Genomic DNA, 24,900 nt, shown 5'->3' on the forward strand with positions numbered 1-24,900 from the left:
GTGCCAGTTTTAATGGAATAAAAAACAAAACATAGTCACTGACGGATTCTATTATTGAATAGGGTCAATGCACCTAATTATTAGAGAAGTAACCTAATTATTATGGCCAAGAATAAAGATCAAACATGCGTCTAATAACCTTTTCCCACCCAGGACTGTGCAGGTGGCATGTGTGATATAGGTTTCATCATCAACATAGGATGGCCTGGATGGGGATGTCCTGTAGTCTATCAGGTAAGAAGGCGCTGGTCAGATCGTGTCTAGCATAGAGGGTGCAAGCAGATCCAACAAGGAGAATGAGGCAAGTGGGTGAGTGGGTAAAGGTGCTGACTAATCTGTCCCTTAGGGCCTCATTCTGAGTAGGACCGAATGCAGCCACATTGCTCAATGCGAAAGGATTGCAAAACGGAACACTATTGCGACTATGGACGGTATTCAATTAGTTTCACCTACGCAATAAAGTTTCGCCTGCCAGACTTTTTTGCCAGCATCATATCTTTTAGCCGTGGAAACTTAACGTGCGCATCCCCGCTATTCGCCGTATTCAATTCCAAAAGACGTGAAAATGTGTCCCAGCGAATGTGAAACAGGCGAAAAGTGCTGACAGAATTGGGCAAACCAAGAAGCACTAACATTGGGGATCAATATAGATGCACCCGAATTGCCCTAATAAAGCTATTTGGGGTACTTAAGTTGTGTCATTTGCTTCTAATAAGCGTCTTTGCACAAGTGGTGAAGAATAGCATTAAGCAGTTTTTTTTGGGAGAAAATAAGTAGTCCTGTCAAATTTGGGGTACATGAAAATGGGTGCTAGCATATTTTAAAGCCGCTAAAGTGAAGTTTTAAAAAAAAGTAAAAAATGCACCTGAAGCAATCACCTGCAATAAGAAAAAACCTGACCCATACTTGCAGATCCCCCAAAAAGTCTAATTCGCTGCGTTTTATGTTTGAACCCCCATTTTGTACTTTTTCGACCCTAAATTCAAACTACTTTTTAGAGGTGTTCCTCAATTTTTTTTTTTTGACACAGTTATCCTCTAGGGGGTTGTCCCAAGGGTTCTGAGTGGTTTCCCCACGTTTGCACCCCAAAAAAAAAAACTGCACTTCATTTCTCCTGCTATTCAGAGGTGAATCTTTTTCGCCTATTACATTGGATTGAGTTTCCGCGTAGGCGCAAAGTATTTGGAATGAATACGGAGATAAGTTTCCATCTGGCAAAAAGTCGCAATGTGCGATACTTTTTCGCGGATCTCGGCTTTTTGCTTCTAATTGAATACAGCCCTATATCACTTCCCCATGCTAGGGCCATGACTGATATAGGCTTCCTCTCAGGATACGCGTGACACCGAATGTGGAGTAACTCTGGCTGCTCGCCCGCTACACGCCCACGAGACGGTTCCCTTTCGTCCGTAAGCCTACTTGCCACCCAGCTGACACCCGGAAACGGCCAAAACAGAAACTCCTGGAGAAATGCGCGGTTTGTTATAAATCGCTAGATCTGGCCACGTGCGAGTATAGGCGCCACTCACAATCCGGCACTTGGTCTCCCAGTATACCTTGCACCAAATACTTTGAAGTATTTAAGTTAAGCCGGGAAATTGACAAATTGCCCCGAACTATAGTGTATATGTGGGAAAGTTATCAACTACCCATATACTTTCCTGTAGACCTATATACGTATACAGGACATGTAGAAATTTTTTTAAAAAAAGTTTTTTTATTTATGTGTCGATCTCACTATGTATATGACCTGGTCAGAGCCTCCACACTGTAGAGAAGGGCCTGGAGGGAAGTGGCCAGTGCCGCGGTGGCTGCAATCTCTTCCCGTGCGGCCGACACCGTCTCTAGCTGGGAGGTCTGTCGTTTCAGCTTCTGCAGGTAGCAAGGGATCATAGCTTCCAACACCATCAGCATCTGCAGGCTTAGTAATGATTGCCCGGACAGGATTACGTAAAACCATTTTATATAGCTAGACAACAACAACAAAGTATTGTACAATAGACTAATATTCTAGCCCAAAATGATATACAGTATTTAGTAAAGGACTGCGCTAATAGTTTAAAACCTCCAAACTGTGAAATGGCAGAAAGTGAAGCAGTCTAGGCTCTCATAAAAAAAAATAAGATATATATAATCGCATATACAGTCTCAATACATATGTATCACAGTAGACTTCAAACTGCAGTTAATAAAATATTCCTACAGAGTAATAATATAACTACTTGATTTAATTTCTGAAATGCCCATATCAGATAATTAAAAAAATATTCTAATGCATAATTCTCTGCAAAAATGTCCCAATACATTTGTTTGAAGGGGAATTTTTTTTCTTTTAATGATGTTTAAAATGAATAATATTCTAGCCCAGCTGTTAAATTGTTTCCTGTAAAACATTTTTTCTTATTTGATTTCCAAATAGAAATCTCCAATGAAAGGGGCCAGTTACCTGCGGAACGACTCGGGGGCATACGCTACCACTGTCACGCACAGCTTTATGCACTCGCTGATGGAGAAGGCCATATCTTCATTGCCGTAGCAAAAATCTGCAAGGAGTAACAGGCTAAATAATGGCATTGATCACGGAATGCAAAATACAGTGGCAACGGGTGCCCCCCCCTTGATATAAGGAGATCATTAGCACTTTCACTAGGATACAAACCCGCAGCAATCTTCTTACCGATATGCGAACAGTATTATCACTATCATTCTGCACATAAAACCCCAAATCCCTCTTTTACTAAACACATATAGGAAGTAACAGCCTATTGTTTGCATGGGAGCGGCCCAACTGCTCGTATATACTGTATATGCGGAGTGAGAAAACTAAAGCCGCGTACACACTAGATAAGTTGGACGATTTGAACGATAACGATATCGTTATCGTTCATAGCGTCCAATATCGTCCAGTGTGTACGCGGTGAACAGCCATCGAAGCACGCTCCCGCGGGTCATTGGAGATGTCGTTCATCGCCTAAACATGCAGGCCAACCTGACGATATTGTCAGCTTGTGCATGTGCAGCGATGAGGGAGGGTGCCGGCACTGAACGATATAGTTAATGACGTTGAGCCCGGCACTGCACTAGATGATATCGCTCATGGAGCATCTCTTCTAGTGTGTACGCGGTATAGGGATGATCAATCTTGTGTAGATGTCAGCTTGTTAATATTAACCAAAATAATGGGAGTTTAATAGATAACTAAAGTATAATTGAATTGCATGGCTGGAGCAGTGGTTAGCATTGCTGCTTTACAGCTCTGAGATCATGAGTTTAATTTATGGCCAAGGCCCTGTCTGTGTGGAGTTTGTATATGCTCCCCGTATTTGCGTGGGTTTTCTCCAGGTACGCCGGCTTCCCACTACACTATAAAAACACACTGGTAGGATAATTGTCTTCTGAAAAAAAATGAACCCAAGTGTGTATGTGTGTGAGCATGTATTAGGGAATATAGGGCCTGATTCAGAGCCGCTCGTAAGCGGCCGCCCGTTCGCTCCGAGCAATGTTTGCCCAACTGCGCATGCGTACGGATCGTAATACGCATGCGCGAACCAGTCAGTGCGGCCGAAAATCGTTTGTTCGCTAAATAGCGAATGCCTGCTATTTTGAGTGACAGAATGAGGCGTATGTGGGTGGTAACAGGGGAAGGTGCTTGAAAACGGGGAGTGGAGATCCGAACGCAGGCGTGCTTAAAGTTCAAAACGGGCGTTTTAAGGGTGTGCATAATTAATACAGCAGCGTCATTGACCACGTCACTGGGTTATTTTATAGCCAGAACTGCTCGCAAGATTGTGGTAGCAAAAACCAACCACAAGAATAGCGAGTAGTTCAGACGCTGGTCGAAATACTCGATTAATCTAATAAATAGCGGACATGACGTAGGATGCGAGCGGCCAGGGGGCGTATTTTTTAAAAAAACGACCGCAAGTTTTGTTCGCTCGTCCAGACATAGAGGCGTGAACAGACCGCAAAGAGCGAACGGTTCATTTGAATAGCCACCCCTATTTTCTGGACGAACGACCGCAAATAGCGTCCGGCTCTGAATCAGGCCCATAGATTGTAAGCTCCCCTGGGGCAGGGACTGATGTGAATGACTGATAGTCTCAGTAAAGTGCGGCATAATATGTGTGCACTATATATATAACCTAATAATAATTAGACTCTAGTTTAGACGATAACCAGGGTCACATTTGTTGCCCTCTCTTTTTCATATTTGGGTTGATAGAGTGTGTTTGTTAGGGTATTTAGTTCAATGTTTATTTATAAACCTGTGTGATACAGTGTTTCTTTGCATTTATTCATGTGCAGGGGTTCTATCAGCCTGTTACCCATTATATAGAAACTCTTGGGATGGCTTTGCTTGGGGTCTCACTTATTTATTACATATGTCGCCACAGCACACGGGGGGGCCTGGAACAGCCTCTTATTACTGTGAGTATTCAGAAGGGATCTCTGAGATTTTTGGGACACCATACAGAGTAAGGGCCTGATTCAGAGCCGCTCGTAAGCGGCCGCTCGTTCGTTCTGAGCGATGTTTGCACAACTGCGCATGCGTACGGATCGTAATACGCATGCGCGAACCAGTCAGTGCGGCCGAAAATCGTTTGTTCGCTAAATAGCGAATGCCTGCTATTTTGAGTGACAGAATGAGGCGTATGTGGGTGGTAACAGGGGAAGGTGCTTGAAAACGGGGAGTGGAGATCCGAACGCAGGTGTGCTTAAAGTTCAAAACGGGCGTTTTAAGGGTGTGCATAATTAATACTACAGCGTCATTGACCACGTCACTGGGTTATTTTATAGCCAGAACTGCTCGCAAGATTGTGGTAGCAAAAACCAACCACAAGAATAGCGAGTAGTTCAGACGCTGGTCGAAATACTCGATTAATCTAATAAATAGCGGACATGACGTAGGATGCGAGCGGCCAGGGGGCGTATTTTTTAAAAAAACGACCGCAAGTTTTGTTCGCTCGTCCAGACATAGAGGCGTGAACAGACCGCAAAGAGCGAACGGTTCATTTGAATAGCCACCCCTATTTTCTGGACGAACGACCGCAAATAGCGTCCGGCTCTGAATCAGGCCCATAGATTGTAAGCTCCCCTGGGGCAGGGACTGATGTGAATGACTGATAGTCTCAGTAAAGTGCGGCATAATATGTGTGCACTATATATATAACCTGATAATAATTAGACTCTAGTCTAGACGATAACCAGGGTCACATTTGTTGCCCTCTCTTTTTCATATTTGGGTTGATAGAGTGTGTTTGTTAGGGTATTTAGTTCAATGTTTATTTATAAACCTGTGTGATACAGTGTTTCTTTGCATTTATTCATGTGCAGGGGTTCTATCAGCCTGTTACTCATTATATAGAAACTCTTGGGATGGCTTTGCTTGGGGTCTCACTTATTTATTACATATGTCGCCACAGCACACGGGGGGGCCTGGAACAGCCTCTTATTACTGTGAGTATTCAGAAGGGATCTCTGAGATTTTTGGGACACCATACAGAGTAAGGGCCTGATTCAGAGCCGCTCGTAAGCGGCCGCTCGTTCGTTCTGAGCGATGTTTGCACAACTGCGCATGCGTACGGATCGTAATACGCATGCGCGAACCAGTCAGTTTGAATAGCCACCCCTTTTTTCTGAACGAGCGAGCGCAAATAGCGTCCGGCTCTGAATCAGGCCCTAAGTACGGTGTAGGATAATTAGACCAACATCCTTCATGTGCTATTATAAAACAATGCCTACTTAAGACTGAATATTGGCCTGAAAATGAAAAATGATTGTAGTTTGTATAACATTTGTTTCTATACAACTGCTTTATTGTATATACTCTGTGGCTCTATAATTACCTAATGATTTAAGGGGGCGTTCAGCTTTCACCAGCTCCAAGATATCCAGGATGTCAGCTGTTTCTCCCTCTAGGGACTGGAGCAGGTCAAACAGGCACTGGGCAGACACTCCCTTACTAGACGAGGCGCTGCTCACTCCATCCTGGGGAATAATATGTGTATTATGAACAGGTGCAGGCTGTGCCTCCAAGCCAGAGGGGACCTGTGCTGTCCACACAGCACCCACTACTTTCACTCCTGCAATGGTTGCAGTCAGGCTCTGACTGAAGCCACACAGCTGTCTGTCAGAGAAACGACTAGTCCTGACCAATGTCCATACTGGCATCTTCACAGCTTGTGGGGGCAATTTAAGAGCTGTAGGCGGTATACAGCGAACCTCCACCACTGTCTAGCAGTCAGCCACTTTACCTAATCCCGGCAGCGGAATCGGTATGTATTAGTGCCGGATCTAAGCCCGGTGAAGCCGGAAGGCCAGCAGATGAAGATCCCGACTGAGGTGAGTATTTACCCTAACCCTCCCCTCTCTCCCCCCTAAACTAACCCTCCCGGGGGGGATGTCTAACTCTAACCTCACCCCGGTGGTGCCTGACCCTAACCCTACCCTCTCCCCCCCTAACCCTAACTCTCCCTTAAGGATGCCTAACCCTAACCTCCCCCCTAGTGCCTAACCCTAACCTCCCCCAAGGGGTGCCTAAACCTAACCCCCCTTCCCTGCACCCTAAACCTAACCCTCCCGGGGGGGGTGCCCAGCCCTAACCTCACCCTGGTGGTGCCTGACCCTAACCCTCCCTTCCCCTAGCCTAACTCTAACCTCCCGGGGGTGTGCCTAACCCTAAGTCCCCCGGAAGTCCCTAAACCTAACCCTCCCCCTCCATGGCTATGAGCTCCGTTCGGTATGCCGGGCGTCGGGATTTCGGCATGGGGCTAAAGATAGGTGTCGGTATTTAGACTCCTATCATTAGTCCCATGCCGGGTTTTCACTGTCGGGAAGCCGGCGGCACCATCATTACTGTGCCAGTGACTTTGCTAATTTATCACTGGGCAGATGGTGCCACCAGACGAATATAGGGAAAGGGGTTTGCGCCACAAGTACAGCCACAGTGGTGGATTGGTAGGTCATGGGTGCAGAGTCTGCAGCGTAGGGGCCTCCTGGACCCATGGGCAGGTGTGCACCGCAAACCTTGTACCCATGATAGATATCACTCACAGTATTTACTTGGATTTAGCTGCTAAAATATATTCAGTCATTGATTCATATCGTTTCATTATTAGTCTAAACATTTTGAACTATAAAATCCAAGCAGAGGCAGGTAGACAAAGGAAAGCAGCCAATATCTAGCTAAAGAGAAAGAAGATAGATATACTACTTTACATCACACAGAAAAGACAACAACTGTGACAAGGCAAAATGATCTAATAAACACAAAACAAATACAGCTTACAATTGTTTTTTGCATAGTACCAATGCATATCACAATAAAAAAAATACAGGTACATAGGAATTGCAGTGGTATTGTACTGGTTCATCTGGTGAAAGAAAGTCACGTTAGGGAGCGTCTTACGGGAAGGTCTAGGAGAGGAGCAACGCTGGCAAACAGCTGAAGCACAAACGGTTTGCGGTGCAGCACGTAAAACTGTCTGCAGGCGAATTCAATGGCTTGACGGAGCTGCGGGTTACTTTCATAGTCGGCATACACCTAAGTAGAGGAATTGCCAAAGTTTCAGTTAAGGTTCCTGAAGCACAGCACAATATTTAGTGCCCACCTAAACTGAAGCAGATACTTAAGGATACTTAACGGTAATTCATGAACGGGAAAAAATTTGCGGACACGGAGCGAATTTAATGGTTGTGCACTTTCTAAACCTTCAATATCCTTTAAATAGTTTGTTAAGCTGTGAAAAATCGTGAGAGGTGCAGAAATGCGCTTACTTCAAGTAAAATTTTTAGTATCACTAATCCACATGCAAAACCGTGTACATCAGATAAATTAGGCGCAAATAGCTTTTGCCCTGAAGTGGCTGAACTTTGGGCCTGATTCAGACCCGGACGCTATGCTGCGCTCGCTCGCATTGAGCGATTCTTTGCAATCTGCACATGCGTATGATTCGCAATGCGCGTGCGAGAACCAGTCAGTGCGATGGGAAGGTGCTCGCCCGTAGCCCGAAGTCGGGCCGCTATTTTGAGTGACAGACAGTGCCGTTTGTGGGTGGTAACAGGGGAAGGTGCTTGTAAAGGGGGGTGTGGATGTGCGAATGCAGGCGTGCCCGACCGTCAGAATGGCGTTTAATGGGTGTGCATAGTTAGCAAAGTAGCGTCATTACACACGTGACTGGGTTGTATTTTAGCCTGAACTGCTCGCAATGTTGTGGTGGGAAAAGGCTGCCACAAGCGCTGCGAGCAGCTCCGATGGCTCTCGATGTTCCCGATTAATCCTACAACTGCCGGAGATGACGTGTATTGCGAGTGGCAATGGGGCGCCTTTATACAGGTGCGAGCGCATAGTGCAGCCGCTCGCTATTATTTAGTGGGTGGCTTTACGCGACGCAGTGCGAGCGCATGATTAAACAGCTAGCCCCTTTTAGCCAGCGAGCGGCCGCAAATAGTGTTCGGGTCTGAATCAGGCCCTTTAACCCTTATGTAAAGGACCTTCACTGCCATGAAAGTTATACCGCCTAAGGTGATGGTCGCGATGGTCAAGACCATCGCGACCATCGGGGCTTACGACGAGACCCTAGGGTAGGGTCTCCCTTGTCGTAAGCCCCGGAGAGCTTTCGGCTCTGTCTGAGCCGGAAGCTCTCCACTGACATCACCGCCCCCAAACGGTAGGCGTTCCCATGGGAACGCCCCCGTTTGGGCTGCCACCCCCCCGGCCCACCTTCCAAACGGGGCGTGCTATCAATCAACATCGACAGCTCGCCCCCTTTGGATCGAGACCCGCTACGACCGGCGCTGTCGGTCGTAGCGGGTCTCACGCATGCGCACAACGGCGCCGTTGTGTGCATGCTTTGTGGGGGGCCATCGACCCGGTCCGAGCGCATCGGCGCTAACGACCGGGTCTGAATGACCCCCTGAGTATATACCCTGCCTCGTTTTGTCTTTTTTTCTTGTAACCAAAGTGATCCCTACTGGAATATCATCAATAAGCATTAATGATTGCCATATTATTTGGCATTTTATTGATGGCATATGATTAGCTGACATATTCCTTTTAGCATATATCTGAGTATCACTCCTGCTGGCAAACCAAAGAGCTTTAACGTAACCATATTACTGGGTGTTTCGCCAGCAGACATATTATCATGGGTTACAGACGGCATCTTAGTGAGCATTAGTTTTGTACATTACTGGGCAGTGATACCAGCTCACTAGGGCTTACTGTTTCCATACCTCTGTGCATAGCTATTACTGTGGTGATATTAATGGACATTATAACTTATGTACTTTGCTATTGTGCTTATGACAACCCCTGAGTATGTTAATTTGCACATTACTACTATTGGGTACAATATTATGTATTATAGGATATCCAATATGCCACCGTATGTCATTCTATTGTATACCAGTCATTGTAAAAGGCGGTGATGCCATGCAGTGGTGGTGGTAACGCGGGCAGCAGAAAGGCTATAATCATCAGTTTATAATCACCGGCGTATATAAACACAAACTTTTAGGTAAGTGAGCTCTGAAAACCCTGATGGTTCTTTACGCGTCCCATTCATATTTCCCCCACCCAAAGACCATTTAACCCTCTTTTAGTACTAAACACTCCCCTACTTCTCCCACTTGCCTGTAACATGGTGGGCAGGATCCACTGGTACCCACTGAGTGAGAAGAGATGGTTGAAATGTACAGCTGTGTTAATGACAGTAGCAGCATACTGCCTGAGGAGGGCGCTGTCCTCTGGATGAAGAATCAGAGCTCCATTGAAGACATTAAGGAAAAGCATTATCTCATCACCCCATGGGAATTCGCTGGGCATTCCCAAAAACATCTCCTCTAGAAGTTTTATCCACAGGCTCTTATGCAGAGTATCCAAACCGAACAGCTCCTTCCCACCTAGAGGATGAGAGAGGTCAGACTGTTAATATCGTCATTTTGTCCTTAATACATATGGAATTTCTCCGTAGGGTATGTGCAAATGTTTTAAAAGCACAATAGTGGAATAAACTCACAATTGCAATACTGATATACAGTATACAGTGCTTCTGAACACACTGTAACAGCACATAGGAGCTATACAGTATTGGACAACTTCTAAAATTTAGTAACATCTCTCCTGTAGCTTTTAGTTTGTAGCCCCACTAGTACTAGATCACAGATGTGCATTAGAGCTGGTAGCACTGCTGGCTGGCAAAGGAGAGAGCTTGTAGCAATACCAGCTGGTAAAGGAGAGAGCTGGTAGCAATACCAGCTGGTAAAGGAGAGAGCTGGTAGCACTTGCAGCTGGTAAAGGAGAGAGGTGGTAGCACTGCCAGCTGGTAAAGGAGAGAGCTGGTACCACTACCAGCTGGTAAAGGGAGAGCTGGTAGAACTGCCAAGGAAAAATTAAGCAGCAGATTAAAATTCCAGCTCAATACCTATACAGTAACCCCAGCTCCTGATCAAACACAAGCTATGGACAATTTAATGGTGAACTGTATTTCTTACACTTCTCCTAGCTGCTTCATCAGCTACAATGTAGTGCATCTGGCAGCACCGCACTGCCCTCCTAGCGGTGACAGGGGCACCAAAGTTGCACATTAAGGGGCAGTCCTTAAATACTAGGGGTTGCAAAATGGTGAAAAACCACTTTAATACCTTGGGGGTCATTAAACAGTGAGAACTCTGCATCAATGGCGCTACGAGGAAAAGAGGGCAGTCGCAAGAGGTCTTCTTGTAGCATGGACACATGGGACTGCTTATGGGCAGTGGGGATTTTCTGTGTCAGTGATATTAGGAAGAGAACTCGTCCAACTTCCTCCAGTTTCCGGGTAAACACCTGAGAAAATGGAAAAACATGATAAATTAATTGAAATTTGGTGCCGTTCTTTGTATGTTTTAGCTTGATTCAAGTAGAATCTCATAAATATGAAGCTCAGCCCAGCATCAATGTGCAATCACTACTAACATCAATGTGCAATCACTACTAACATCAATGTGCAATGACTACTAACTTCAATGTGCAATCACTGCTAACATCAATGTGCAATCACTACTAACACCAATGTGCAATCACTACTAAGATCAATGTGCAATCACTACTAACATCAATGTGCAATCACTACTAACTTCAATGTGCAATCACTACTAACATCAATGTGCAATCACTACTAACACCAATGTGCAATCACTACTAAGATCAATGTGCAATCACTACTAACACCAATGTGCAATCACTTCTAACATCAATGTGCAATCACTACTAACACCAATGTGCAATCACTACTAACATCAATGTGCAATCACTACTAAGATCAATGTGCAATCACTACTAACTTCAATGTGCAATCACTACTAAGATCAATGTGCAATCACTACTAACATCAATGTGCAATCACTTCTAACTTCAATGTACAATCACTACTAACATCAATGTGCAATCACTACTAACATCAATGTGCAATCACTACTGACATCAATGTGCAATCGCTACTAACATCAATGTGCAATCACTACTAACATCAATGTGCAATCGCTACTAACATCAATGTGCAATCACTACTAACATCAATGTGCAATCACTACTAACTTCAATGTGCAATCACTACTAACATCAATGTGCAATCACTACTAACATCAATGTGCAATCACTACTAACATCAATGTGCAATCGCTACTAACATCAATGTGCAATCACTACTACAGTGCTGTGCGCATGGTGTAACATTTACCATACTGTAACTATATACTGGCGTATCTAGATGGGCAATCATTGAGAACCACTGCATTAGAGGTAACAGGGCTGGTGCAATGTTTCCCGGCGCCCTAGGCACAACTTGAGGCTATTGTCCTCCCCCCCAATCCAATGTGTGTTGTCTGTCAGTAAGTGTAATGGCGGTGTAGACAGTATATAATATACCGTTTACAGCGACATTACCATTACTGAGACACACAAACAACATACATTTGTTGTTAATATATATATATGTGTATTATAGGGATGGGTATGGAATGCCCGCACTTGGGATGCTGGCGGTCAGAATCCTAACTCTCCCTACCCAAACCCTCCCTCCCCGGTGCCTGACCCTAACCTCCCCCACTAGTGCCTAAATCTAACCTCCCCCTCCCCACACCCTAAAACTAACCCTCCCCCTTTAGTACCTAACCCTCCCCCTAGAGCAAAGGGAAGTATAGAGGTGACTAGGGGGCAGGTTCCACAGGGGTGATTGATTCATTCACTTGTAAACAACAAGTTAGAGTTAGAGTACGTCAGCGGCAGCACTGGCGCTGACAGGCAGCCCGGGCACAGCGGGCGGACGCCGCGGCTTCGGGGAGAGAGGAGACAAGCACTGCTGGTGCACACTGTCACAGTGACTGACATAGGTAACTGTGACTGGCTTGACCAGCACCGTAGCCACCACTAGAACATCATCATCAGGCACAATCATGAGCCATAGCACAAGCAGGCACATTTATTGGCGGCGGGCGGCGTCCTCCAGTGGACGGCACCCCTAGGCAGCTGCCTAATGGTTGGCACCGGCCCTGAGGGGTAATTACATCTAAACTGTTTGTAGGTTGCAGATATTATTTAAGGAGAATTCACAAGGAAACATGTAATGTTACGTACCTGCTTCTGAATTAGTTCTTGGCCTTTTTCAGGCGCCATGTGTACCAGATTCAGCTGTGGCGACACTGACCTCCGAAATGGATAAATGTCACGTACATAGGTCTGTGAACAGGATAAACAGACAGATAAAAACATATAAACTACAGCAGTCACTGTCTACAGCACACACTGTATCTGCCATTGACTTCAAGGGATTGCTTGTCAGAACTTCGATATGACTTAAGCTGTGTACACACTGTACATTAATCGGGCCAAATCGCCAATTTCCAACTGCTCGGCACGAGTATCTGATTTTGTGTATGCTGCACCCGTGGCTGATGGCCTTTCCAAAACCAATGTCATTGGGTCTTAGGTGGAGTGCTGCACAACATTCATCGTACCCGATGTTAAATGATCGCGCTAAAAATGTAGTGTGCATGGAATTGTGATCGTCGGGCTCTGATTCTGCCAATAATTTATCTTAAAACAGCACCTTTGTGGGCGTTTGTATTTAAATCAGCAATGACGTGAATCTTCCCTGCTCAATCATTGTGTAGTGTGTACGCTCAAACTTGGATGTCCCTGAATCATTATCAAGCTGTAAAACATTGTCACAGTCCCCAGCACGGTTTGGCAAATCTCTCGGGTATGTACCCAGCACTAGTGCTGTCGAGAGTGACACATAATTGGCTGGGAGGTGCCTACACACTAGATGATGTGGTTACGATGCGATATCGTGAAGATTTACCTTTAACTCTCCCCGGCAGCTCTCTGGCACTCCAGGACACGATATGGTGCTTAAAAAGTGTCCAATCTGACCAACTATTTATCGTGCGTCCTTAACGATGATTTCCAGTGCGTCGTGTACGAGATTGGCAGATCTTGCCTGCAGTAGGTAGGATCTGAAGATATGGCGTACAACCCGCGAGTACGCACATCAGCATCGTTATTGTGAGCGGACACTCACGATTTACAAATATTTTGCACGATTTGTCTTTCTGATTCGTCGAAATCAGGCGAATCATGCAAAATATCGTCTCGTGTGTACGCACCTTTAATCATCAATTGGGAGGGAATGCGCACTTCTCCATAGATATTCCATCTTCTTGTTTTCAGTTAATTTGATGTATTGGTTTTATACAACTAAAAATATCTGTGCTATCTGGACAGATATACAGAAGACATTGGTAAACTCTTTAGTATTCATACATGTCAGCTATAAGTGCAGGCTTCCCGCTCACCTTGTTGTAATGGGTCAGGTTCCATCGTTTGTCCATGAGAAAGTAGTTTGCAGACTGGGAATCGGCTATGTTGAAAAATTCCAGGCATTCCTGACAGATACAGAAATTACGGATGAGAGGTGCAGTGGTTCCATTTCAGATGGATTAAAATTCCCTGTACCCATATGATATAATATATACCTAAACCAGATACAGTGATCGCTATTCTACATTCATTATCCATCATTCACGGTATAGCAGTGTTGTGTCATGTCCAAGAAATGACTCCGCCCACTTACATAAAGACACTATATAGAGAAGCACAGAAGGAAGCTAGAAATTTAGGGGGTCATTCAGACCCACTCGCGAGCGGCAATACGCTCGCAAGTGGGTCGATGGTCCCCACTGCGCATGCGCATGACGGAGGGAGCTCCGTCGTGCGCATGCGCGAGACCCGGCGAGCGAAGGACTTTCCATCGCTCCGGGTCTCGCACCAAAGGGGGTGTGCTGTCGATGTTGATTGACAGCACGCCCCCTTTGGTGGGCGTGCCGGGGGCGTGCCTGCCAGACGGAGGCGTTCCCATGGGAACACCTACCGTCTGAAGCCGGCCCCACTGACATCACTAGTGATGTCAGTGGGAGTGATTTTGGCTCTGATATAGCCAAAATCACTCCTGGGCTTGTGGTTGAGAAACCCGACCACAGGGTTTCACTCGCAAGTCCGACCATCTTGTTGCACGCTCGTATATGCTGTGGGTGGTGACCCACAGCTATACGAGCGTCCAGGAGGACGCTCCATATTAATGGAGGAGGGCCCTGATTCAGAGCGAGCGCTCTGGTCAGAGCGTCCGGCTCCGAATCAGGGCTTTAGAACCTTTTATTGTGCTAAAGTGAAAATATGTAAATAACAGATACACAGCTATGCAGTGCTTCCATATGACTTGTATATTTGTCCCCTTGTGTACTAACGTGTGCTGGAATGTGTGAGCCGTGAAATTCCCACTTTCACTGCCTGTGCACGCTTCAACACCGCCGGTGGCTCTGAATAATCCATCATCGGCTCACCATCGATGCTTGCAGCTTGCATCAGCGCTGTGGCTGGGGCACGGCATCTGAGATCACATCGACTTTAACTGACATGCTCGAACCACACGCCCATAACACGCCCACATGTCAGATTATTTTGCATTCTCTTCAGGCCACCTCCCAGTCAAAACCCAGGAACGCCCATGGTTTTTCCTCACCTGAGTTGATACCAGTGGTCCCGTACACAACAGCGCATTTGTGCAGAAATACAGGGTAACGCATGCGTCATAGGGGTTTCCAGATTATTTTTCTCTGTAGCAAATAATCGCTCAACAACTTCTACATCGGAACTGTGTGCAGCTAGCGTGCACCTCTGAATAAGGCCCATGTATAGGTGACGCCACGTACATCGCTACGACGAAATGCGTTGGATTTTAACCTGGGCTACTGTCATCTGGTGGATTCAAATAAGCGCTGATTCACTTTCTTATTGTACTCTGAATATAGATGTATGTATAATACTTCCCCTTGTACTTTAATATAACTGCATTATATATAATGTTTTTATTTCTTTGTATGAGTGTATTTACCATGGAGCTGTGTAGATTATCAGATAAGCTGTGTTTTAATCTTATTTTTGGTGCTGTACCACTTCATATGTTTTGTTTTTGCACATTTTGGTGTTGTGCTGTCTTATTGCACTAAAAGGTACCCTTGTGTATTTCTGTCAGTGAGGCAGTGATGTGCTGCTTTTCTGTGAGCAGTGTCTCTGTAAGAGATGTTATAGTTTACACTATATATATATATTTCCATAGCACTCATTGCCATGTGTTACATTTTTATTTTGCCGGTACGTGTCTCACCTTGAGCAGTGCTTCGAATTGAGTGTCTTCGTGTACCGGCAGCTGGGTAGGTATATCACACTCATTCTGCCCATGGACTACTAGAGTCTTTGTACCTGCATAAATAGCAAAACACCTCAGTAACACTTTAACAACCGCTGACATCAGCCATTGAGAGAAACGCGTGGATGGACTTGGAGATCTCCTCACCTGGCATCGATGCCGTGACGAGAAGTTTGACCTCACATTGCTCCTTTTTCATTGTTTGCTTCAGGTCTTTAAAGAACAGACCTTCAACGTAGCCCACAACTTCCCACAGGAAGGTCAGGGTGGCTGAGATGGCATCCATGCCCCACTCACATGGGGTACGGACAAAGTACATGATTAGGCCAACCTAAGAGAAATAGGGGTTCATAGAGATTAGGGACTACAAGGAATGATGTAGATGTTTCCCTTTCATTAACACATGAAAAATCCAAGGGGCACTAAGTACTCCAATAATCTGTAACGTCTGACAAGCAGGACCCTCCTCCCTCTTGCTCTCTCCCATCCCTGCATTATGCAAGCTCCCAGGTCTTTTTCAGTGATTCTTTTTGTCTGCCCACCCCAGGGCACTAGGACATTGAGGGGTCTATGTACTAAGCAGTGATAAGAGACAGAGTGAAAAGTGATAAGAAAGTGATAAGGTGCCAGCCAGTCAGCTCCCAACTGTCATTTTTCAAACACAGCCTGTGAGATGGCAGTTGGGGGCTGATTGGCTGGCACCTTATCACTTTCTTATCACTTTTCACTCTGTCCCTTATCACTGCTTAGTACGTAGACCCCTGAGTCTGTTTTAATGTCACTCACAAACTTGTATGATTTCACTGTCCAGTCTATACCCTGTGGCACGGCTCTGATCGCGGGAGTGCGTCTCCATTCAAACCTATGGGGACGCACTCACGCATCCCCGATCGCCGGGAGTGCGTCTCCATAGGATTGATTGGAGACACTATTGCGCGTCCCCGACCACGGGAAGGCGTCTCGCACCACGTATGGAGCGACTCGCTGCGCTATGAGCAACAATGAAGTTGGGCCCATCTATAAGTAATTTCCAATGTAACTGTTTCCCTATATGGCGCTATGAACACTGGGCATCATATAAAAAAATAAAAAAATAATAATAATATTAATAATAAATACACCAGAACTCAAATAAAATATGTTTAAGACAAGTATATATTTGTGCGATAGGTTCTTTATAGTCCATATAAGACATAACGTTAGTATTTCATGGTACTCTATGCACATACAACGAACTATGGGCTGATTCAGAGCCGGACGCAATTAGCGCTCGCTCGTCCAGAAAATAGGGGTGGCTATTCAAATGAACCGTTCGCTCTTTGCGGTCTGTTCACGCCTCTAGGTCTGAACGAGCGAACAAAACTTGCGGTCGTTTTTTGGAAAACTACGCCCCCTGGCCGCTCGCATCCTACGTCATGTCCGCTATTTATTAGATTAATCGAGTACATCGACCAGCGTATGAACTGCTCGCTATTCTTGTGGCTGGTTTTTGCTACCGCTATATTGCGAGCAGTTCTGGCTATAAAACAACCCAGTGACGTGGTCAATGACACTGCTGTATTAATTATGCACACCCATAAAACGCCCGTTTTGACCTTTAAGCTCGCCTGCGTTCTGATCTCCACTCCCCGTTTTCAAGCACCTTCCCCTGTTACCACCCACATACGCCTCCTCCTGTCACTCAAAATAGCAGGCATTCGCTATATAGCGAACAAACGATTTTCGGCCGCACTGACTGGTTCGCGCATGCGTATTACAAACCGTGCGCATGCGCAGTTGGGCAAACATCGCTCGGAGCGAACGAGCGGCCGCTTACGAGCGGCTCTGAATCAGGCCCAATGCGCTGAGCTCACCAAATAGTTGAAAAGAATGTGTGACGTTTGTGCAGGGAAGTCTCCAATGTTCAGAAGCAGCTTCCTCAGCATGTAGATCAGCTCATCCTGAAACGATTAACAAGGGCGTTCTATGTGAGTGAGGTTATTAGGTCGGGAATCACAGTGTACATTGCTATGAGCGCTGAGTGAGCAGAGAAGCAGAGTAACCTACCTGCCGGTTACTGATAGTGAGCTTCTCCAGGAAATGTCTCAGGACAGTGGACGGATCCTCAATTAAGCAATTCCAGAGTACTTGCTGGGCAACTGCGCTCACTACCAGTGAGAGAGGAGGAATATTACGTATAGGATACAGGAATTCTAGAGCTCATTCAGACCCGTTCGCTCGCTCCCAGCGTATACAAATCCAGCGCACGCCCAGCAAGGCAGGCGATCGCACGGCAAGGCATTAGCGCGCCCACTATGTCTTGGCGTGCGATCACTTTGTGTATGTAGACGCCAACCAGCCATTCATTCATGCAGACGCCCACTTGTGCACGTCATAGAAGTGCATGGAACCATTGGTACATCGAGCACCATCGGATGTGCTCACAGCACTTGAGGTAGACTACACCCTGCCGCAAGCACTCCGATCACTTCAGTGTGAAATTCAATCAGGTGACGTGTACTATGACGCTGCCTCTTAATTATGCACGCCTCTGAGGTGGCGTTGAAACACTCAGGCACGCCTGCGTTCGCACCGCCACTCCCCCTTTTCTAGTGGCCTGCCCCTGTTACCACCCACAAACGGCCTCTCCTGTCACTCATTCAGCTGGGCTGTCTATGCTGGGAGAGCGAGCGCTTCCCGATCTTTCACAGTGGATCGCACACGCACATTGCGATGCATACGCAGATTGCAAATATTGGCCAGCTACGAGTGGTCTCATCCTAGCGAGTGGGTCTGAGTCAGCTCCTCTGTGCAGTAACTAGCCACAGGCCGACAGGGGTCACTTTATTTATCATTACTTACTATAATACGGCAGATTTAGATTAAAGCCCAAAGCATCCATTCCTAGAGAAGTTACAGGTTGAGATATATTGTATAGATCACAGATAATGGTATATATAGCACCATCACATAAACTAAAATTACGTAGTCCCAATGTAATCCTAAAAATGTTCCTAGCTACAATTAGAGCACCAATTGATGACTCTGGGCCCAATTCACTACAGATCGCAACTGCGAGCGCAGTTGCGATTACGCACACAGTCTAATTGCGATAATATGATAATCCCTTGCGATCGTTACGCCGTCGCAGCAGAACATGAGGACGTCCACCTGACCTTACACACATCTGTATTGTTTAGCAGGACTGCGAAACCATCGGTAACATCGAGTACCATCGCAGCCTCACGCACACTTGCACAAGGTCAGACCTTACTTAGAAATTGCTAACCTCATCGCACGTAGTGAGTACTCGAGCTGCGTATGGTATTGCAGTGGATAATTAGTGCACGCCCCAGCAACGGCGTTCAAACGCACTGACATGCCTGCATTTCCCCAACTACCCTCCGTCACCACTCCCAAACGGTACTTCCTGTCAATCACTCTGTGATGGGTCTGCGTAGTCTCTGGAAGTATTTGAAAAGAATATCTGAAACCCTAAAAACAAGTTGTAACTACTCTGAAATAGAGGTCAGAGAGTGCACAATCCTGCCTAGTTTTGCTGCACAAATTGTGGATGCTCTCAGAAAGGCCAAATGCTGCTGCAAAATAAACACTGTAAAAAACAAAAAACAAAATTATACACCTATGAGAATCAAATTCAGATCATGGTAGTTACGCTGGCATGCTCACGGGGTGTACAGGTTATGTGCCCGCACACCTCTTAAGCCCGGGATATTCACACGCTGTGCCGTGCCTAGTGCTCACATGTGTCATGATACAGCCAGCCAGGCCCTGGACACACACTGACCTGCCCTGAACATACTCTGGCCACTCACTACGCGGAGGTAGCACATAACTAGCGTGGAGCGCGGGAACCTGCAGGAGCCTGCCGTAGGGGCTTAGAGAGTGCCCCAGGTGAGTGTGGCATACATAATATATGCTAGGGGCACAGTGTGGCATATGTCACCTTGTGTCAGTGTGTGGCATACATTCTATAAACCGGGGGCTTTATAAGACACAATATAAACTGACAGCACTGTGTGGTATAATGTAAACTGGGGACTTTATATAACACAATGAATGGAATTTTATCTAATGTACTTCAAACACAATCTTATACACATATTTTATTTTATATTTATATATATATATATATATATATATATATTTCATTGGGGAAACTGCTGTGTAACATATTTTGAATAGGGACATTACTGTGTGTCCTATGAATTGGGGACATTATTGTGTGTCCTATGTATTGGGGACATTGCTGTGTGCCCTATGAATTGGGGACATTACTGTGTGTCCTATGAATTGGGGACATTACTGTCTGACCTATGAATTGGGGACATTACTGTGTGTCCTATGAATTGGGGACATTACTGTCTGACCTATGAATTGGGGACATTACTGTGTGTCCGATGAATTGGGGACAATACTGTGTGTCATATGAATTGGGGACATTACTGTCTGTCCTATGAATTGGGGACATTACTGTCTCTCATATGAATTTGAGACCCACACAGCACTTATCAAGACCCCGCGCACCTTCGGGTAGTCACCAATATGCTTATGTTTCGTTTGATAAACAGAACAGACTGTACGTTTCCTTTAGTGATGCCGCAGTTGTGCGGAGCTATCTAGTACACACTTATTCCAGTACTGCACCTGGCAGCTACGAGTGTAGAAACATTCTGACTACAGATTGGCCTGTCTGTCCTATGAATTGGGGACATTACTGTGTGTCCTATGAATTGGGGACATTACTGTCTGTCATATGAATTGGGGACATTACTGTGTGTCTTATGAATTGGGGACTTGCGGTGTGTCCTATGAATTGGGGACATTACTGTGTGTCCTATGAATTGGGGACATTACTGTCTGTCATATGAATTGGGACATTACTGTGTGTCCTATGAATTGGGGACATTGCTGTGTGTCCTATGAATTGGGGACATTGCTGTGTGTCCTATGAATTGGGGACATTACTGTGTGTCCTATGAATTGGGGACATTACTGTGTGTCCTTTGAATAGGGAACATTACTGACCTATGAAATGGGAACATTACTGTGTGTCCTATGAATTTGAGACCCACACACCACTCATCAAGACTCTACGCATCTTCGGGTAGTCACCAATATGCTTACGCTTCGTTTGATAAAAAGAACAGACTGTACGTTTCTTCAGGTTGACAACCACCACACTCCTTTAGTGATGCCGCTGTTGTGTGGAGCTATCTAGTACACACTTATTCCAGTATTGCAACTGGCAGCTATGAGTGTAGAAACATTCTGACACACCAAAAAGCCAGACAAACAGAACACACAAGTAATAGGCATCTAACGAGAAACGGTAATAAAGAATTCCTGAACATGACAGACTGAGTGTGTCCTGGCTCAAAGCTCATATAAACGTCTCACCTGCGACTCCATCTTCACGGACATCTCCGTCCTCCATCAAGTGAACAATCGGCAGCACGGCAGCGCAAATGCATGCTGGAAACACGGGCTGCGGAGGCTGGGACACGTGGTGATTTGCAGTGTGGTCGGTGGCGTGTTCCTCATCTGATATAAAGATAACGGAACATGAGGGTGAGCTCTGTACAAGTTGAGTAAACAAAAATAGATAACTTCTGAGATAATTAGGAGCTGATACGCACCTTCAGCGCTCACAGCAGAGCGCATGGACCATACAGAGCCGCGGCGGAACGAGTAGTTGCGGTGAGAGGTGCTTGAAGTGCAGGACGGACTGACTGACAGACGGCGGGAATTCAGAATCGTGGTTTCTTCTACTGGCGAATAAAAATAGAGAGGTGAAACCTGCTCTACCCCTCAGTGCAATGTGATACACAGACATCCAAATCATGTACTGCTATCGTAGGTATATTTACATAAGCATTTGCTAAAGCCAATCCCTGGGGTATATTTACTAGAGTGCGGGTTTTTAGAAGTGGAGATGTTGCCCATAGCAACCAATCAGATTCTACTTAACATTTATCTAGCGCCTTCTAGAAGATAATAGAATCTGATTGGTTATTTTAGAACTCTAGTAAATCTTGATAACAGCACGTTGTTTTACACCTCACAGAAGTATTTTTTTTTTAATATTGTCCCTCATTCAGAGCCGCACGCTCTGAGCAGAGCGCACGCTCTGAATGAGGGCCGGGCTCCATTTTCATGGAGCGTCCTCCTGGACGCTCGTATAGCTGTGGGTCACCACCCACAGGCTATACGAGCATGCTTTGTGATGGCCGCGATGGTCGAGACCATCGCGACCATCGAAATTGCGAGCCGGAGCCTGCGGTTGAGGTTTTCAACCGCAAGCTCCGGAGTGATTTTGGCTCTATCAGAGCCAAAATCACTCCCACTGACATCACTAGTGATGTCAGTGGGCCGGCTTCTGACGGGAGGCGTTCCCGTGGGAACGCCCCCGTCAGGGAGGCACGCCCACCAAAGGGGGCGTGCTGTCAATCAACATTGACAGCACGCCCCCTTTGATCGGACACAACGAGCGAAGGACTTTCCTTCGCTCGTCGCGTCTGGCGCATGCGCACGACGGAGCTCCCTCTGTCGTACGCATGCTCAGTGCATAACATCGACCCACTTGCGAGCGGACAGCCGCTCGTGAGTGGGTCTGAATCAGGCCCATTGTCACCAGGGCCGGCTCCAGGGGTCGGAGCACCCAGTGCCGGCTCTCTACAGTGCGCTCAAACATCACGCGTGACCGAAAATGTGGACGTGGTCTAATTACCATAGACCACGCCCCCTACTTGATGTTATTTGGAGGCTTGTCCGCATGGCACGCCTCTAAATAACGTCGGGCTGGGGGGGAACCTCACCAGCTGGGCTTCCCCCAGCCCTCTCCCGTCACTGAATGGATGCCGCGTGCATGTGCGCAGCATCCATTCAGACTCTGGAGTCCTCCCGATTTGACCACCCGTGAGCTACTTCGGCCCACGGGTGGAACAGCGGGACAGTACCGTCCAGCTGAAATCAGGATGTTGGGAGGCGCCCGTTCGACCGCACTGGTCGAACACCCCTAGAGCCGGCCCTGATTGTCACGATGAGTATTCCATGATTGGTTCAAACTTATGTACCGTACATTTATAGGGTATGAATTTCTCAGAGGAAGGGAAGATAATTTATGTTTTCCATATTCACAGGGGTGTAAAAGGTCGACATTCAGGAGGTTGACACCAGAAGGTCGATCGGTTCTGAATGTCGACAGTAAAAAGGTCGACACGGTCATTAGGTCGACCATCATTTTGTTGACATGTGTTTTGGGTCGACAAGGTTAAATGGTTGACACTGTCAAAAGGCCGACATTTAGCATGTCCACATTAAAATGTCAAGAACCTTAATCCTAAACCTAACCCTAAAAATCATTACATGGATGGGAGGTTGATATCAAACATGTCAATATTCACAATGCCGACAATGACACGTCAACATGACAAATACGATGACAGACACAATGTCGACCCCAAATTTTGGCCGTTTTTATGGTTAAGGTTAGGTTTAGGCTGTGCTTAGGGTTAGTTAACATTCATATGGGAAAACACATGGTCGACATGTCGAATGTCAACATCTGACATGTTGACATCCAGTCCATGTCAACATTCTGATGTCATGGTGAATGTCAGCATTTTAAATGCATATGTTATATACCACACCTGTTTGGACACATTATTTAATGACACACCTGTGTAGCAGGAATTCTGACAATATTTTGTATTCAATTTTGATTAACTTAATGTACATACTGTATATGGAGTTCTACTTCATCTTTAGCTTTGAAATTAAATGTTATAACCCCATGTGACAATAATACCCTGCTCCCAAGTATCCATCTTATTCTCCCATAACGCACCTTCCTCCTCCTGCTCAGAGTTAGGAGAGCACGTTGGCTCGTAGCATGCTTCCTGGGTGACTGGTATGGCTGTGATCAGACTGGCTTCCCTGCCTAAACGCTTCTTCTCTTCTTCCTGCTGGAGGTTCTTGAGAATGTGCTCAGCTCGCTGGTGGGATCGGGACACGGCACGTGCGGAGAACGATTTCTGGTGTTCATCGGTGTAAAAATTGAACATACAAGGAAAAAAAAAGGAATTGCTATGACATTACAACACTAATTCTAAACCAAACAGAATATAATGATTTGAATGGAAGACAACATAAAGTATTGTAAGAAAAATGTCTTTTCTTTTTTTTTGTAGTAAAAACTATAATCCTCAGACTTGTATTTTGACCAGTCATTCACCTTGCCGCTAGCTAGTGTGGCTGCCATATACTGTATCCTCAACCACTGTGTGTCTCTCCAGCGCCATCCCTCAATGTTCTCTACAGCCCCAAGCCCCGCTGTGTCACTCCAGCTCATGCGCCTCCTTGTGTTTCTCCATCCTTCCCTTGTGTCTCTCCATCCTGATGCCCCTCCTGTATCTCACCAGCACCATCCCCAAATGTTCTCTACAGCCCCAAGCCCCTCTGTGTCACTCCAGCCTCATGCCTCCCATGTTTATTCATCCTCATGCCCCCCTGTGTCTCTCCTACATATTGCCACTATGTCTTTCCAGCCTCATGCTCCTCCTGTATCTCTCCAGTGCCATCCCTCAATGTTCTCTACAGCCCCAAGCCCTCCTGTGTCTCTTCATCCTCTTGCCCATGTGTCTCTCCTACCTCTTGCCCCATGTCTTTCCAGCCTCATGCCACTCCGGTATCTTTCCAGCCACATTTCTCAATGTTTTCTACATTCCCTTGTACCTCACCAGCCTCAAGACCACCTGTATCTAACCAGTCTCATACCCCTTGTATCTCTCCAGCATTATGCCATGTCTCTCCAGTTGCATACATTCCTGTCTCTCTCATCAGGGTACCCCACCCCCATTTCCCTCTCTATCTGATCTCTGTCTCCACTCCCCCTGTTGGATGTGGGGGAGAGGGTTTGTGGTGTTGAAGTTGTGTGAGTAATAGGGGGGATCATCCCCAAATGCTGACAACTGTGTTTCCCCACCATCCCATCTCTGCCCCTATCTGTATCTTATCTCAGTCTCTTCTTTCCAATCTAAGGAGTGGAGAGAGGACTGTGTCTGTGTCTAGCAATTATCTAGTGCGCAGCTTCTAGACACCTGCTTAGCGGCATTTTATCATAGATATCTCACAGATTACTTGCAATCGTCTACTT

The 24,900-nt window shown here is 46.1% G+C and overlaps 1 protein-coding gene across 17 annotated transcripts in view; it reads right to left on the reverse strand.

Moving 5' to 3' along the window:
* Window positions 1-24,900, reverse strand: part of UNC80 (unc-80 subunit of NALCN channel complex) — a 240,601-nt gene that overhangs the window by 77,685 nt on the left and 138,016 nt on the right. For 13 of the 17 annotated variants that reach the window (XM_088474107.1, XM_088474108.1, XM_088474104.1 and 10 more), the window contains 15 exons: window positions 23,593-23,779; window positions 21,383-21,514; window positions 21,144-21,287; window positions 17,790-17,890; window positions 17,597-17,683; window positions 15,891-16,074; window positions 15,702-15,796; window positions 13,834-13,923; window positions 12,614-12,715; window positions 10,645-10,825; window positions 9,635-9,903; window positions 7,409-7,543; window positions 5,847-5,988; window positions 2,447-2,543; window positions 1,751-1,969 (listed from right to left, as the gene is read on the reverse strand). In XM_088474107.1, coding sequence (XP_088330233.1) covers window positions 1,751-1,969; window positions 2,447-2,543; window positions 5,847-5,988; window positions 7,409-7,543; window positions 9,635-9,903; window positions 10,645-10,825; window positions 12,614-12,715; window positions 13,834-13,923; window positions 15,702-15,796; window positions 15,891-16,074; window positions 17,597-17,683; window positions 17,790-17,890; window positions 21,144-21,287; window positions 21,383-21,514; window positions 23,593-23,779 — 2,165 coding nt within the window. The remainder of the gene's footprint in view (window positions 1-1,750; window positions 1,970-2,446; window positions 2,544-5,846; window positions 5,989-7,408; window positions 7,544-9,634; window positions 9,904-10,644; window positions 10,826-12,613; window positions 12,716-13,833; window positions 13,924-15,701; window positions 15,797-15,890; window positions 16,075-17,596; window positions 17,684-17,789; window positions 17,891-21,143; window positions 21,288-21,382; window positions 21,515-23,592; window positions 23,780-24,900) is intronic. The other 4 variants (XM_088474115.1, XM_088474109.1, XM_088474102.1 and 1 more) reach the window with 2 other exon arrangements.

The sequence above is a fragment of the Taudactylus pleione genome, unplaced genomic scaffold, assembly GCF_031769625.1.
Source record: "Taudactylus pleione unplaced genomic scaffold, aTauple2 ptg000147l, whole genome shotgun sequence".
NCBI lineage: Eukaryota > Metazoa > Chordata > Amphibia > Anura > Myobatrachidae > Taudactylus > Taudactylus pleione.